Source organism: Pipistrellus hanaki, assembly GCF_964339955.1.
Source record: "Pipistrellus hanaki genome assembly, chromosome: 4".
NCBI lineage: Eukaryota > Metazoa > Chordata > Mammalia > Chiroptera > Vespertilionidae > Pipistrellus > Pipistrellus hanaki.
Genome location: NC_140506.1, coordinates 34,030,567 through 34,048,112, shown reverse-complemented (window position 1 = coordinate 34,048,112; position 17,546 = coordinate 34,030,567). Strand labels below are relative to the sequence as shown.

At 41.6% G+C, this 17,546-nt stretch overlaps 1 protein-coding gene across 1 annotated transcript in view; it reads right to left on the bottom strand.

Annotated features, from left to right (window-relative positions):
* Positions 1-12,080: 12,080 nt before the first annotated feature.
* The window catches only part of FCHO2 (FCH and mu domain containing endocytic adaptor 2), a 100,185-nt gene continuing 94,719 nt past the window's right edge, over positions 12,081-17,546 (bottom strand). The window contains exons 25-26 of the mRNA XM_084880894.1: positions 14,471-14,635; positions 12,081-14,196 (exon numbers count right to left, since the gene is read on the bottom strand). Coding sequence (XP_084737020.1) covers positions 14,174-14,196; positions 14,471-14,635 — 188 coding nt within the window. The 3' untranslated portion in view covers positions 12,081-14,173. The remainder of the gene's footprint in view (positions 14,197-14,470; positions 14,636-17,546) is intronic.

Below are 17,546 nucleotides of genomic sequence, written 5' to 3'. Positions count from 1 at the left end.
CGCCAGCTCACAGTGCTTCAGAAATACAGCGAGGTGAAACAATTATAAAAACAAGTGAGAAAAAGAAGCAAAAGGTGGACAGCATTGCCGCCTCATTCGAACAGCTTGCTGGTGATGTGCAGGGCGGGGTAAAAACATTTGGATGTTAGCCATACAGGTGACGCACCTGTTTTAGGATCAGATGTGGTAAACTAAGACACTCGGAGACGGCTCTCAAAACGGCCTGACCAGACCCCTGGGTGCTGGGGAGCTGTGTGCGGGGGGCCTCCGCGCCGGGCTGGGGGCCTGGAGGGCGGGGTGCAGCCCCCCGGGGGGCATTGGCCATCTCCTCCTGGTCACACCCTTGGCCGCTCCCACAGCCACCGCTGGCCTAAAAAGCGAGGCAACAAGAGCCCGAACACCTGAGAGCCGAGCGTCTGATAGATTAGAAGGCGGTTGGGCAGGAAGCCACCTCCCGAATGCCCCAGATTTTAACAAAAGGCGCCTTGTCCCGCCCCGGAATGCAGGTGAAGCCGGGCTCGGGCAGTGCCGACTGAGAAAGAAGAAAGAGAAAACGGCTTGTGGGCCCTTTCTCGCTCACCTACCTCACAGGGCTATTGGGAAGGTTTCCATGAACACAGAGTCTCACTGAGATCTGGTCCTGGAAGCAATTCCAGGAGAAATGTTTTATCCTAAATAAGCCCCCCTAAGACCTCACGTCTCACTCGTTCGCATTTCCTAACAAGCCCAGGAGGTGAGTGCCGCTGGGGCCCGCGTGGCAGACACAGCGAGAGGCGGCGGCTCTGCCTGGCCGGCCGGGGTGTGGCTGAGCCACAGGGCAGCGCCCAGCCTCTCCGGTCCCAGGAGCCGCCCAAAGCACCTTTCCCCTGCCCGGGGGAGGGAGCCATGGCTCCTTTCCCAAGGTCAGTTTAGAGTCATTCAAGGGCAAGCCAACACACTCCCGTTCACTCTTTAGTTCTCCAGTTAAATGCCATTTCCCCAGAGGGACCTCCTCATCTAAATAAGCCCTGGCCTGCCCCCCTCAATCCACTGTCCTCCCCCACCCTCCCCGTTATTTTCAGAGCACTGGTATTTTTCACTCAGGGCACTAATCTTATTTATATGTATATATATATATATATATATATATATATATATATACATATATAATTGATTTTTTTTACAGAGAGGAAGAGAGAGGGATAGAAAGTTAGAAACATCGATGAGAGAGAATCATTGATCAGATGCCTCCTGCACACCCCCTACCAGGGATGTGCCCGCAACCAAGGTACATGCCCTTGGCCAGAATCGAACCTGGGACCCTTCAGTCCGCAGGCCGACACTCTATCCACTGAGCCAAACCGGTTTCAGCAAGGGCACTAATCTTAAGCACAGTGATTTATCAGCCCTTTGAGGCCACTTCTGTCTCTCCCCCCCACCCCCCTTTGCTGTTTAGACCACTGCGTCCCTATCATCAGTGATCTCCCAGCTCCCAGCACGGCCCCTCCCTCAGCTCAGTCTGGACCAGCCACGGCCTGAAACGGCTCCTCCTGCAGGAACTGGAGCCTTCCATCTCACTGTTGCTGCCGCAGCGATCCTTGACTCCCAACGGGACCCTTTGCTTGCACCAGTGGACTTTCATCCCCTCTCTTCACTTCCTTCTTGTGAATTGTAGGTTCTAAGCCAGGGGAATGGGGAAAGTGCCCAGAGAGCCCCCGCAGCCTCCCAGGCAGTCAGGGCCCACGGTCTGCACAGGGTCTGGATGCTGGTGGACTGTCCACACGCGCCCGTGGCCTCCGGGGTCCGTGGTGGGGGCATGCTCTTGACCCGCTTCTGCTGGCTGGGTTAGGAGGCTGGACCAGGTAGAAAACATGGCGACTTTAGCGGAGAACACTCTCTGCTGATAGGCTGGGTGTGTGTCAATCAGACGCTGCTCTCTCACTGGCTGGGAGACAGGGAAATATACTCGGCCCACCTTTCTGATATTCCTGGCCAGCCAACTGTGCTGTTTATGACTCCAGCCAGAAGGACAGAAAGATAGAGAAAAGCATCTTGAACACAATTGTACAACCTCACCGTTTATTAGTAAACTTGACATCCCATCACCAACTCCAGAGATGCAATGAGTTTTATTTCCATACAGTCGTGTGTTTTTAAAATATATTTTTATTGATTTTTTTTTTTTTTTTTACAGAGAGGAAAAGAGAGGAATAGAAACATCGATGAGAGAGAAACATTGATCAGCTGCCTCCTGCACACCCCCTGCTGGGTATGTGCCCGAAACCAAGGTACATGCCCTTGACTGTACTCGTACCTGGGACCCTTCAGTCCACAGGCCGACACTCTAGCCACTGAGCCAAAGCAGTTAGGGCTCCACCCAATCTTTGATTATTACTCAAAAGGAAAGTCTACCCTCAAATCTCTATACTGTTTGTAATTAGATCCATTTCTCTCAACATCCAAGAATTCAAAGATACCAAAGAAAGGTCCCTGTTTACAACACAAGTCACAAAAGGATTAAATAGAGATACAGCCACATTCAAAGAGAATGTGTGTGTGTATGAGGTGGGTTTCCCATCAGGTAACTTCTTAGAGAGGCAGTGGCTGGCTGGTACCAGTAAGTCCTATGTTTGACTCTCAACTGTTCCGAGGGCGGCTGATGGGTATTCATTCCATCCACGTCCTCTGAGCAGAGCATCCCTGTTTGTAATCGCAGTGGAGGCAGCAGTGCAGGGGCTAAACCCCATAGAATGAGCAAGGTGGCCAGGTCAGCGCACAGCGACAACGAGGAGATCTGGTGTATACTCAGGGAGGTGGGGCTTGTGAGGGAAGGAAAAGGAGAGGCCTGAACACACCAACTGGCCCTCCGGAGCATGGGCCCCTGGTGTGGTGTGGGCGGGGGTAGCCGCACCAGGCCCCATCCCAGGGGGCCCGTTCCCCATGCACCATGCCTCCCTCCCCCACGGCAGTTGCTGCCCATCGCCCCTCAGGCAGGGCAAGCGCTCTCTTCCCACCCATCCTTCCCACCCATCCTTCCCACCCATCCTTCCCGTGATGGGAGACCAGGTCTGCTGATGGCAAAGCAGTCAGCCCGACGCCTGCCCGGCTGCTTCCTGGGAGGGAAGACCTGGGCCCGGGCCCCACACCGCTGGCTCTCCCCACAGACCTCCAGGAGGAAGTTGCTGAGGCCACATTGAGCGATCTGGCGTGATCACAGGGAACATTTCCACATGGGCAGGCCACGTAAGGACCACAGGAGCCACAGGGAAGCGGTGGCCGCCCCTTGCTGGAGGCACCTAATAACAGGACATCCCCAGGCCCGATCCTGGGGTGTTTCCAAGTTTAGGGGGAGGTGGGGCTTAGGAACACGGAGCCTCCCGCTCAGGGAGCAGCACACACCGCAGGGATGGAATGGGGCCGCCTCTCCCCGCCCTGGTCTGCGGGAGGGTCAGCTTCTGCCGGCGGAGGAGTTTGGATGCAGGCACGCTCCCTCCAGCCCGGCCGGAGGGAGGGCCTTCTCCCCTCGGCCCCACTTCACCTGCTTTGATCTTTCTGGCATTTTGTTTGGGAGACACTTAGGTTTCCCACGTGGAAGCCCTTTAGCGATGCGGTCGGAGAGCATCGGCTACACGTGTGAGCAGGGTGGGTTCTGCTCAGGGCCAATCAGAGGGATCGGACGGGGCCCCGGAAGGCCCAAGGCTCACCCTGGCCCTGAGCGGGAGCCAGGCTGCTTGTTTCTTCTGATGCCTCGGTTTCCCCATCTGCAACGTGGAGTGGAAGCCCTTTGCTGCCCGCCCGCCCAGAGGCCACGCGGACAGGAGCTCCTGGTGCAGGAGGGGCGCAGGGCCCGGAGGCTGGAGGTGAGCCGGCGGCCCCGGGGGCCTCTGCGTTGTGGGCTGGGGACGGGGCTCTGAGGAAGGCCGGACCCGGCCGTGCTGGCCTCCACGGGGAGGAGCGGAGCCTCTGAAGGAGCCCGGTCCCTGCTCCACCGAGGACGCCCCGGGCTGGAGTCGAAGGGCCGGACCCGGGGGTAGAAAGTCATTTTTAGCCTAAACCCCTTCCTCAGGCTCAGCCAGGCCAGGAAGGCCCAGTGTGTGAAACCAAGCTTGGGGTGGTCTTCCCAGCACAGCCTGCCCTGAGGGTCCCTCTGGCCTGCTCTGGGGGCCCCTCTGGCCTGCTCTGCGGACCCCTCTGGCCTGCCCTGTGGGTCCCTCTGGCCTGCTCTGTGGACCCCTCTGGCCTGCTCTGCGGACCCCTCTGGCCTGCCCTGTGGGTCCCTCTGGCCTGCTCTGGGGGCCCCTCTGGCCTGCTCTGCGGACCCCTCTGGCCTGCTCTGGGGGCCCCTCTGGCCTGCTCTGGGGGCCCCTCTGGCCTGCTCTGGGGGCCCCTCTGGCCTGCTCTGTGAACCCCTCTGGCCTGCTCTGCGGACCCCTCTGGCCTGCTCTGCGAACCCCTCTGGCCTGCTCTGGGGGCCCCTCTGGCCTGCTCTGGGGGCCCCTCTGGCCTGCTCTGGGGGCCCCTCTGTGAACCCCTCTGACCTGCTCTTTCTATTTTGCTCAGGAGGAAACAGGCCCCGAGAAGCCGTTTGCCAGCAGGCCACACAGCTGGCCCACGAGAAAGCCAGTACAGAACGGGAGCTGTCCAGAGGTCTTCTCCGGCGCTGAAGAAGGCAGCCAGAGGTAAGCAAGAAGGGTGAGGGACCCCCCTCAGCCCCAGCCCCAGAGGACGAGCTCCTGAGGGAGGAATGAGTTCCCAAGGAAGAGGGGACAGGGAGGTCCCGTGGGACAAGGGGCTGGGGTGTCTGGAAGGGGGGTAAGTCCTTTAATGGGGCTGGTGGCAGAAAGCTCAACTTTCTTCGCTCTGCCCCGGAGGGAAAAGCGCCAGGGCCCCTTCAAAGTGAGGGTTCCCGTAAGTGCAGGGGTCCTGTAAGTGGGTGGACTGTGATTTACTGGAGGCCGGCCGCAGAGGTATCACAGGTTTGGTTCCAGACCTGGCAATAACATGAGTATTGCAATAAAGCAAAGTTGTAATCTTCCTGCTGACAGGGAGGGTCTGACCTTCAATTTGTAAAATAAAATACCTCAACAGCTCAGAAGTGCAAGAAAGAGAAGCGCAGTGAGATGAGGGGTCCCCGTGTGTGACATGCATACGCCTGGTGGGCCAGTGAGTACTATGTAGGGAAACACTTGCTGGTGGTGTGGATGTGTAAGCCTGAATGAAGGCTGGTGGGAATTCAAGAAGAGTAAGATTTTTAAAAATGAACAATGAAAAAGCCTTGACAGGGCTGATGCCTATTAAGGCAAAGGTTGCTCCTCCAGTGAAATGAGTTAGTAGGTGGCCAACTGGAATGATGGAAGCTCGTCATGCAGAGAAGACTGTTGGATGAGAAAGTAGGCTGATTGATGGTTTTAATAATTACTAATATGGAATACGTGGGTGGGTGTCTCTTGGGGTGGAAAATGGGCTAACGATGCTTTTGTTTTGTGGCAGAAATCAGCAATTACTGCTCTGGCTCATATGGGAATGTCCATTCTTAAATTTATTGAGATCGGTGTAGTAGGTGTAAGTGAACGTGGTAAAGGACTAGCGGTCTGAGTTTTAGAGATCAGCTTTGTCCTTTATAACTGTGAGTGGCTACCAGTTGTTTTGATGTAAAGTGAATCAATCATTGCTGAATAAAAAATCAAGCGGTTCTTTGTTATACGTGGGAAATAAAATGCTTGGAAATAGATTAACAACAGGTAATCCTATTACTGTTGGGGTAGTGAAAGAAGCAAATTTTTGTTCATTTTGTTTCTTAAGGGGTATAATGTTTTGATGTTTTAATTGTTTAGTTCTGGAGCCAAAGGATAAGAATTATTTTGAAATTTTCAATTGAAATATAATGAATATTACTATAATTATTGATAAATGTAATCATGTTGATGTATCTAATTGTGGCATATCATTACAAGGTTGAAACTGTCTTAAACTTGAAAGATTAATGCTATTTAGTTTTTTTTATCGCTTTTATATTACAGAAGCAGATCATTCTTTGAAATATTTTAATAGAATCAATTTGAAGACAATAGGCATAAATATGTGACTTGACCCACACATTTCTGAATATTGTCCATAGTATAAGCCTGATCATGTTAGGGTTGTTTGATTAACACCCTGGAATGGCATTTGTCTTTAGGCTTAAGGAGGGAATAGCTCATGAGTGTAGACCACATTTGGACAGATTTAGTATTCAGGTTGTTACTTCTATAGGTAGGACTACTTCATTATCAACTTCTACTAGTCATAGTTCTGGCTTTTGACCTATTGTAGGAATTATATAGATCGTAGTCTGTGTATAACATTGGTGACTATAGGTTTGTACAGTTAGGGAAGATTATTAATTTCATCTATTGTATCAAGCAAGAATTTGTAATGCTAGAGCAATTAAAATTCGATAATGGGCAGAATAATTCAAACTGTTTCTACTTGTGCATCTGTTGTACTTGTGTGAGCTTAGTTGTTAATATTAATGAAATTAATGAATTGATGTAAAGGATTAAAGAACTAATCAGGAAAAACAATGATCTATATATATAAAAGGTTAATATGCTGTCACTATGATGCACACTGGCCACTAGGGGGCAGACACTCAATGCAGGAGCTGCCAAGCTGCAATGACTTGGCAGCAGTTCTTGGGTGAAGCACCCCGAAACCAGAGAGGAGGGAGCCCCATTCCTCACAGGGCCGTGCAATTCCACCTTCGGCCGTGGGTTATGTTGCTGGGCACTGTTGGCACTGAATCTGGTTTACTGCACACTTGCTTTGTGTACCACACCCTGTATGACAACAACTTTGCAGTGCCCTCTTGTACTCCGGGACCCCTCGGGGGGGTGTCAGAGAGCTGGTTTCAGCCCAATCTCCACAAGCTGGGCTGAGGGACCCCACTGATGCACGAATTCTGGTAGAGATATAAAGGGTGTGAAACTATAATACTTTTACTTTTGAAAAAGTTATGTTAATTTTTATTATCTTATGGAGAAAGATGTAGTCATCATGAGGTTGGCTTGAAACCACTTGCAGATAGTTTAGTGCCTTTTCTTATTTTATGTTTAAATAAGTAGATTCTTTAAATGTATGATATGGTGGGAAATATCCATGCAATAATTTCACATTACTATTTTGTACTCTGTCGAATAATTTTGTTATAATTATTTGGGTTTAGGACTAAGCATAGTAGGGTATCTAATCCCAGTTTGAGTATTAGCTATTAGGTAAATAGAAATAACAAAGCCACTTTCACAATCTGTTTTATCTTTTTATCTGTAGCTTTTTACAGCCTAATTAAAACTTAACTTTATTATGAAAATACCTTTAACAGTTTATGCAAAAAAAAGACAAAAAACAACACTAGTTTATCATGCCTGTGGTGTGGTCTGATACAACATATACCAACCCTATTAAGTTTAGCTTTGTCAATTGGCTTAGTTTTTAACACTGCTATTTCTGGTGGGGATGTGGTTAAGCAAAGCATTATGAGCTGTTAGTGTGCTTGGTGTCTGCTGCTTTTAATCATTGGTCAGCTAGAGGCCATTGCCACTGGGATGCAGATACTTGCATGTGTAATTTTATTAAAAACGAATGGAAGGTCTAGGCCAAACCTGCTTGTGTAAATTCATCTAGGCATTTCAGTGTCTTGCTTTATCTATGAAGCTATATTAACATAAAGACAAGGGACTCCCTGTTCATTGAAACGTTGTGAACTTAGCATGCTAGCATTAGGGGAAATGTTTACAAGTACTGGGGAAGTTTTTCTAGTCCATAGATTTCAAAATTAGAATTTTGGTGTTTGAAATTTTCATTAAGAATCTTGGCTAAAATGTGTCTTTGTTTAATTTGTGAATACGGTAAGTACACTTTTATGTACTATTATCTTTTATATACTGTTATATTTTAATTTTGTTTGGGGGTTTGCCAAGATTGTTTATTAATATATACTGTTTAAGGTCTACAGGGGGTATGGGAGGTTTGCTAATTTTTATTTCTAAACACATGTGTACGTGAACAGTAGTCCCCCTTCGTGGTTTTGCTTTCCTTGATTTGTTACTTGTGGTCCAAAAATATTAAATGGAAAATTCCAGAAATAAGTAAGTTTTACATTGTGTCATTCTGAACAGCATGAAAAAAGCCTTGCACTGTCCCACTCCATCCCAACCTATCCCTTTGTTCAGCACATTCACACTGTATAAACCACTCAGCTGTTAGTCACAGTAGCCATCTCAGCTACCAGATCCTTGTCATAGTACCACAGTGCTTTGCTTAACATTTTATTTAATAAGGGCCCCAAAGCCATTCATATAATTTTATTATTGTTGGTAACCTCTTACAGTGCCTAATTTATACATTAAATTTTGTCATAGGTAGAAAAAAACATATATAGGATTCAATACTATCTGCCATTTCAGGTGCCCACTGGGAGTCCTGACCGCATCCCCCATGGGTAAGAGGGGGACTACTACACATGTAAAATTCTTTTATGTCCTGTAAGCACACTAAATACCAACTTTTGGTTAATGTTGGTAAATGATGTTTAATATAAGCCCAACTACAAGTTGTTTGACTATGTTAAGGTCTTAGAGGACTATCATTGAGTCTCAGCATCTCCCCCAAATTAAAAAATACCAAATGTCTGGCAACTCTGCTGTGTGCGCACATGGGCTGATTAGTCCATCCAGATGTCTTATTTAAGGGGGAAAAGTGGAGATGTTAGGTGAGATGGTCCTGAAATAACCAAATGCCAGATACAGTTTTTCTTAAAAAACCCATGTGCTGGGCCTAGAGTACAGAGGCCCATTTGTAAATGCATTGCTGGTTTCCCAAAACTTGGTGACTAAGGAAAGTTGTTGGTTGTAATAAGCATAGTGACTAGAGTTGATTTCACTTAATAGTTTATATACAATTGGTACCATTATGCCCTCTGGAAGGGGGTCAATATAGATGGAAGGAGACTAAACTTTGGGTGATGAGCACATAATGCAATATAGAGGTGATATATTGTATACGTGAAGCTTCTATAATCTTATTAACCAATGTCACCCCATTAAAAAAATATTGACCTGTAGAATTGTGAGCAATAAAAAAATAAAATAAAAATTGTTTTAAACACAAAAAATGTCCCATTTAATATCAGTTATATCTATTGATTTATGACTAGCCACATGGAAGAAATTTTATATACAATAAACCATTCTTTGTAGTATATAATATTCAGTTTGATGCACTTGCTTATAGGGATGGGGTAAAGTTATATAGTTATATGTAGTATGTGTCATGTACGATCAAGCATGTAGGTACTAATACATTGTAATGGGATAAGTAATTTCATGCATGAAGTACATAGCAATGTGTTTACTCTAGAATTTGTTTCTAATGCTGACATACCATGTGATCGATCATGTTTCACTGTTCATGTGCAACTTTCAGGGAATAGTTGAAGAATTTCAGCTTTGGTTGCTGTTGGTGGCACTGGAGCTTCTTCTTTGATGACCTAGGGAGATTTTTCACCTTTTTCTGGTTTATAAGACCAGAGTAATAAACTATAGATTTTTTTCATTTTAGAAGATTATTTTCAATTAAGCTTGTGAGTGGCATAAGTACAACAAGAATAATAAATATAAGACTGATACCAGTTGGTCAATGATGATAAATGGCTGTTCAAATGGTTATCCTCGTTCATGTTAATGTTAGTAGGTCTGCTACTAGTAGTCAGAATAATCAATGGATGAGGGATCAGAATATTATGCTTTGTAGTTTTGATGTAAGAAGTATTGTAATAATTAGAATTAGAATAAAGATTAGAGCTTATCTGCACCTAATTTATTGGGGAGGGTTCATAAGATTGCATATACAATAGGAAGTATCATTCTGGCTTAATGTGTGGTGGAGTATTAATATGCAATTGTCTGGATCTCTTAGAACAGTGGTCGGCAAACTGCGGCTCGAGAGCCACATGCGGCTCTTTGGCCCCTTGAGTTTTTAGCAAAGGCCAGCTTAGGAGCACCCTAATTAATTTAATAGCAATGTACCCACCTATATAGTTTTAAGTTTTAAAAATTTGGCTCTGAAAAGAAATTCTAATTGTTGTACTGCTGATATTTGGCTCTGTTGACTAATGAGTTTGCCGACCACTGTCCTAGAAGATAGATAACAGGACTAGTATGGAAAAATAAAAGTCCTAGAATATCCTTGATTGTATAGTAGGGATGAAATGGAATTTTGTCAGATAAAATTCCTGATGGGTTATTTTATCCTGTTTCATGAAGAAATAGTAAGTGAATAATAACTAGGGCTGAAATAACAAATGTGAAGATGAAGTAGAAGGTGTGAGTATAGCATTGTCAACTGAGAATCCTCCTCAGATCCATTCAACTAGACTAGTGCCAATGTAGAGAATGGCTGAGAGATTGTATAGCTGTTGCTCCTAAGAAGACCTCATGGTAGTATGCAGCCTACAAATGCTATTGCTATTATTGTGAATAAGATGATTCCAGTGTTTCATGTTTCTAGGGAGGGGTAAGATCCATAATATAGGCCTTGTCCTAAGTGAAAGAATAAGCAAGTAAAGACTATATAGGTGCTCTGTTGGTATGTAAGTATCAAGTAATTCATTCATAGTTCATGTCTCAGCAGGTATGGGTTATGAAGGAGAAGGTGGTTATTGTATGTGATATATAATGTAAACCAAGCAGATTCCTAAAAGAGACAAAGTTTCATCATGGTAAAATGTTTAACAGGGCTGGTAAATCAATAAATGAGTTATTAATTAGTGGGTGGGAATTACAGATGTTGGTCATTAATATTCTTATAGTTGAAATACAATTATTTTTCATGTCATTAGTTATGATTAAATCCCATGTGAGAATGACCTATATTTTATTTATTTTAACTATGTTTATAGTTAAGTTTTGTAGGTTTCTCTTCAAGAGCTTTATTTATAGTGGTTTAAGGTTGGCCAGAAGTAGAATTGGTTGTGGTATTATAAATTTTGTTAGGTCTTTTTTTAGGTTTAGTTGTTTTAAAATGTATTTGCGGGGAATGCTGGCAGTGTTTGGTTATACAACAGCTATGGCTACTGAGGCTATCCTGAGTTTTGAGTTTCTAATAACTGTCTTCGGACTATTTGATTTGTGGTTGTTGATGGAGACTATGGTTCTTTGATATATTTTGAAGAATGATGAGGTGAAGACTATTTAAACTTAATGAATTAGGAGATTCTGGCACTTCTAAGGAGAAGGCTTAGGGGTAGCTGCATTACATATCCATGGAATTTGATTGGTAGTTGTAACTGGTTGATCATTGCTTATTGGAATAGCATTTTATTAGAAGTTACTTTATTTAATAAAAAAAGAAAAAATATAATTAGGCCCTTTGGGTCAGAAATTAGTGTTGAGATTTTTGTTTGAAAATGAGAAATGTATTTTAATAATACATTTCTAGTCAAATTAAGTCTAATAATAATGATGATGATTTCTGGTTTACTGAAAATTTGACAAATGGTGCAGGTCAGTGTTTAATAGTTTGTGTGATTAAGGTTAAGTTCAAGTATCAGAATAAAACCTGGAAATCATAGGAAGGGCTGTTAATTTTAGATAATAAGGCATAGATCTGTGTGCCTATCCAAACAGTGATACAAAGTTCAAAATCAATTACTTCTTCCTTACTTACCTAGTTTGCCTTGTCCTAACATCTATGATATGACTATTACTATCAACAGGAGTACAAAGACACATAAACTAACTGATAAATTATATATTACATGTTTATTAATGGTACAACTTTTATGTAAAATTTACATTTTATGAAAAAATCAAAAATATTTACAAAATTTTGTAAGATAGATTTGCATTGTTCTAATTACAGCTCAAAGTAGTAAATAACAATTCTTAAAAACTCACATTTGTTAGAGTTCTGTGTTTACAAATTCTTGGTTAAAGAGACAGCTAGAAAGTTTACCACTATACATAAGCAAGAACCAGCTTGCTAAATACATTTCCCATGAAAATCTACTGGTCGTTTTTTTTTTTTTTTTTGTGTGTGTGTGTGTGTGTGTGTGTGTGTGTGTGTTTTCTTTTTTTCTTTTTACATTAGTGGGGTTTTAAATGAAAAACAAAATCAATATAAACTCATATGGCTTCAAAATTTTAACCTACACCCAATACATATTTATGTATTGACCCTTTGCGGTAATTAAGAAAGTGCAGAAATTTTAGCATTTCACTAATTTGTACACTTTAAGGTAATGTTTAATTAAAAACAAATACTGTAAATATAATGGTGTCTGAATTTTAATAATAAAATATTAACGGCTCAATAGGGAGTTTGACTGCAATGCAGTTAACAGTTATGATTTCAGTAAGGGACTGTAATTGGCATTTAAGAGCACAATATGAGTTAGAATTTCTAATTTTGATCACTTTTTAGTATAGATGAACATTTCAGTAAATTATTTTATGTATTACTTTAGTCAAATCTAAATTTAGAATTGGGCTAACACTGAATATATAAAAAAGCACATATTGTGTTATATATATATATATATATATATTGCTAACAAGTAGATTTTCTGCTTTATTTAGTAAGACGTTACATAAATGTTTAGTAGTAAGAGTTTTATTTTCTGTAAAGCTTAACAGAATAATTAGTGGTTTTATATAAATTATCATATATAACACAATTTATCACTTCTACTGTGCGAAATGCAGGACACTGGTATTTATCCTTATAAATAAAATTTCCAATTTTAAATTATGAAACTTTGTCCAAAATATTTAATTCCTTCAATTAATGAGGATTTGCCATAAAGTTAGGTTTTTTTACTATTTAATATTAGTAGTTTAAGAAATGCTTAACCCAATCCATTACTTTAAAAACACAAATTGATAGTTTTTCCAACTGTTGAAATGAAAACAAATGGCAGACTTCTCTAATGCCAAAACTAATCTTTTCTGTAATGTGTTCCTCACAAAATGCTACAAAATTCATGCTCACGACACATTCAGTAAATATATGTATAAATTCCCAATGGTAAACAGAATAGAAGGAAATGATAAATTGAGAGTTAAAATCCCAGTTACTAATTTAACTTAGGTTTTCAGAATTTAAGATTTTCATACTTTTGATAGGTTATGGTCCAATATCTGCAGGTAATTTTTCTCCCCTGTAAACATAAGCCATTAGGTAGCTCTTTGTCTTTCTAGTGGCTACAGTGTTTCACTAAAGAAGTGAGCCAGGGTTTTTAAGTATAAATTATTTAGTTATCCCGAATTCCCACCAAAGTTATTTATAAAAATTGCAATTAGCTTGTAAAAATGCCTGATCACTTAAGACTCTGAACAGAAGATCCAGATTGTGAGAAAAAAAGTGAGGCACATTTATGAACACAAACTGGATAGGCACATTTCTGGTATTTTGTTGTTTTAAAAGGCACACATTATGCAATCCATATAAAAATAAATTAAATCTACAGCATTAATTAAACAATCACAACTTCTATAAAGTTAACTGCAGAAGTAAATTTCTCTGCTGTCTTTTGCAAGCTTATTTTAAAACACATTGCACTTGAGGATTAAAAAATCATAAAACACCACTTACAGTTATATGTTTAAAAAAATCAAATGATAAATTTTTTGCATACAACCCGGACTGTAGTCTGATTACTTTATGGCACATAACTCAATTTGATTGAGTGTTCTAAATTAACATTATCCAAAACTTAGAATTCATGTTGTTTATATCCATTTAACATCAAACTTACGAAATTTAAAACTATCTGACTAAAAAATTTATGGAAAGCTAAATTACTTTGTGCTTGCTTTCCTGAAACTTTAGGCCCTAATATTATACTATAACCCCCTTTTTCAATATAGACACTGAAGATCATTTAAAATTTTAGCCTAAGAAAACTTTTTACTGAGAATCTGAATCAATGTGCTTCCTGAATATTGCAGTTGATCATTTACAGCGTTGAAATCATTTCAGTGCTATTTCTTTCAATGACTCACTTCAAAGGTGCAATTTAATATTTACAGTCAGTTCTCAAATATGTCTACGTTTTAAAGACATACTGCAAGTTAGAATAGTGTTTGAAAGAACAGATAATGCAGAATGGCAGGTTTGTAGTACTCCCTTGAGCCAACCACTTTGCTTAGGTCGTCCATCAACAATCTGCCAGGTATCGTCCTGAAAAACACCAAGTACAGCTTTGTAACTATAATTTCAAATGAACTCAATACACTCTCATTGTGGTTACAGATACAGAATCCCAGTTCCCAATTGCCGTTTGCAATGTATTAGAATTAGATCACAGGTGTTCAGTTATACTGGCCAACTGCATTTCCCAGGTGTGTCTCTACCTGGCACCTTATGCCGAAGACCAAAGAAAAAACTTTCATGCCTTTAGATTACAATACAAATGTTTCCCATGTACATGAAAAAACTTAATCTCCCAACTCACCAGTGGCAAACCGCTTCTTTACTAAGGAAAGCCTATAGCCAGTGCCTACAAGTTCAATATCCACTCCTGAGAGAGTACTTCCCTCGCTGAGGAATTGCACCGCAAGTGTTGTCGGTTTACTGGGTCCTTCTGAAAGATCAAATTTTGCTCTAAGAGTCCCAGAACCTACAAGGAAAAGAAAAGAATTTACACAGGGTAATATACATTTCATACCAAAAAAAATCAAATGAGCACACAAGAGAAACTATTATCAGTCCTATGCCAAAATCATGACATGTATACAGTAAACGAATCATGATCCTGTTCCCAAATTTAGACTTTATTCAGTGAATCTGAATTTTTGTTAAGTATATAATCTTAACCCATGCTCCTCTTTGACGTAATCTGCATGCTGAACTGAGTCAAAGAGAAGGAAGTCAATGAAGGGAGGTCAGAGGGAAGCCCTAGGAGGAATATGAATAGGAGTAAAGGGAAACATTTATCATATGAGCGTGGGAGAGGGAAAAAAGGAAAGACAGCTAAGACTGGGGGAAACTCTATCAACATTACTATTTTCTATTCACCTCTCTTTAAAAAATTTAACAGATCTAAAGCATCATGCAAAATAGATACTTCTGAGGTGCTTCCTTTTCGATATAACCATTTATTCAATACACTTCGTGCCTAATAGTATTGCAGAAACAGAAAGCCAAACAATTATGATATGGTAAATGCTATAGAACTCTCAGGAGCCATGGAACACAAAAGTGCATAAAATGGTGGTGGGGATGCCCGTATGTATTCAGGCAGAGGGAACTACAGAGATGAGAGACTGGAGAGAGCATAATGCATTTAAGGGAACTAGTTCTATATCAGAGGAGTGGGAGAAAACATGAGAATGGCAGAAGATGAGACTAGAATGATAGCCAGGAACAAACTTTACCTTCCAAGATAAGAAATAACTATAAGGAACCACCAAAGGTAAGACAGACAGAAACATTTCAGATTAATGTTTTAGAAAGGGAGGGCCCCGCAAGATGCAAGGTAGGGAGATCAACTGAAAGTCAATAAAATAGTCTAGGACTCTAATTCTTGATTTGCAATTCAACTCTGTCTACCGCAGGCCAAGAGCAGCCACCTTGGCGATCCTTAAACTTTGAAATTATTTCCTGTCCCTCTTCTGGGAAAGACAGAATAGGAACAGATGTCTATTTCACAGTATTCTAATTAGATATTTCTTTTTAAAGGTTGACTAACCCCGTGGTCGGCAAACTGTGGCTCATGAGCTGCATGAGCTCTTTGGCCCTTTGAGTGTGGTTCTTCCACAAAATACCATAACCTGGGCGAGTCTATTTTGAAGAAGTGGCGTTAGAAGAAGTTTAAAAAAATTTGACTCTCAAAAGAAATTTCAATCGTTGTACTGTTCATATTTGGCTCTGTTGACTAATGAGTTTGCCGACCACTGGACTAACCCATAAGATTTTTCCATTTCCTCATATAGACAACCTGACACCTGAATAGCAGAGGAAAACTATTAAAATATCTGGTTAGAAAATTATTGTTGACTTTATAAGAAATGCCTCCTATTCCCCCTCCCCTGCCCCCTTGCCTCTGGCCATCACCAACAGTTGTCTTGTCCATTGGCTATGCATACACGGAGCAGCCAGATTATTATCTCTGAGCGCATAATAATCTGGCCATTCAGAGTGTGAGTGTGTGTATGTGCATTAGAGGCCTGGTGCATGAATTTGTGCATGGGTGGGGTCTGGCCAGGGAGGGGACATGGGTGGTTGGCCAGCCTGCCTGCTGGTTGAACTCCTGGTTAAGGGGACAATTTACATATTAGCCTTTTATTATATAGGATATACACTGAGTGGTCAGATTGTTATGCGTTCAGAGATCATAATAATCTGGCCACTCAGTGTATATGTTCTTTGGCTATCGCGTCCTTTCATTCCATCTGACCCACCTACCTCTTCTCGATAGCTGTCAGTACCCATGGTTCTATTTTGTCATTTACTTTGTTCATTAAATTCCACATATTTAGTGACATCATATAGTAGTCTTTCTCTGGCTTATTTCACTTAACACAATATTCAGATCCATCCATATTGTCACAAAAGGCAACAGTTCCTTTTTTTTTTTTTTTTTTAACAGTCATGTAGTATTACATTGTGTAACTGTACCAGTTTTTTTATCCACTCATCTACTGAGGGGCACTTGGGCTGTTTCTAGATCCTGGCTATTGTAAATAATGCTGCTATGAAAACAGGGGTGTATATATTCTGATTGGTGTTTCAGAATCCTTAGGATACATTCCCAGAAGTGGGATCACTGGGTCAAAATGCAGTTCCATTTTTACATTTTTTAAAGAACATATTGTTTTCAACAGTGCATAAGGGTTTTTTTCTCCACATCCTTGCCATCACTTGCTTGTTGATTTATTAAAGCAGCCATTCTGACAGGTGTGAGGTGACAGATCATTGTGGTTTTAATTCACATTAAGTATACTTTCATATGTCTATTGGCCATCTATTCTGTCCCATTTGGAGAAGAGTCTATTCAGGTCTTTTGCCCATTTGTTAATTGGACTGTTTGTCTTCCTGGTGTTGAGTTGTACAACTTCTTTGGAAATAAATCCCTTATCCGATGTATCACTGGCAAATCTCTCTCATTCAGCAAGTTCCCTTTTCATTTTGTTGATGGTTTCCTTTCCTGTGCAGAAGCGTTTGTTTGATTTAGCTCCATTTGTTTATTTTTTCCTTTTGTTTCCCTTGCCTGAGATATACTAAAATATTGCTATGAGAGATGTCTGAGGCTTTATTGCCTATGTTGTCTTTTAGAATTTTTATGGTTTTGCGACTTACATTTAAATCTTTTATGCATTTTGAGTTTATTCTTGTGTATGGTGTAAGTTGGTGGTCTAGTTTAATTTTTTTTTGCATGTACCTGCCCAATTTTCCCAGAACCATTAATTGAAGAGACTTCATTGTATGCTGTTGCCTCCTTTGTCAAATGTTAATAGACCACAGAAGTATGAGTTTGTTTCTGGGCTCTCTGTTCCCTTCCACTGATCTATATGCCTGTTCTTATGCCA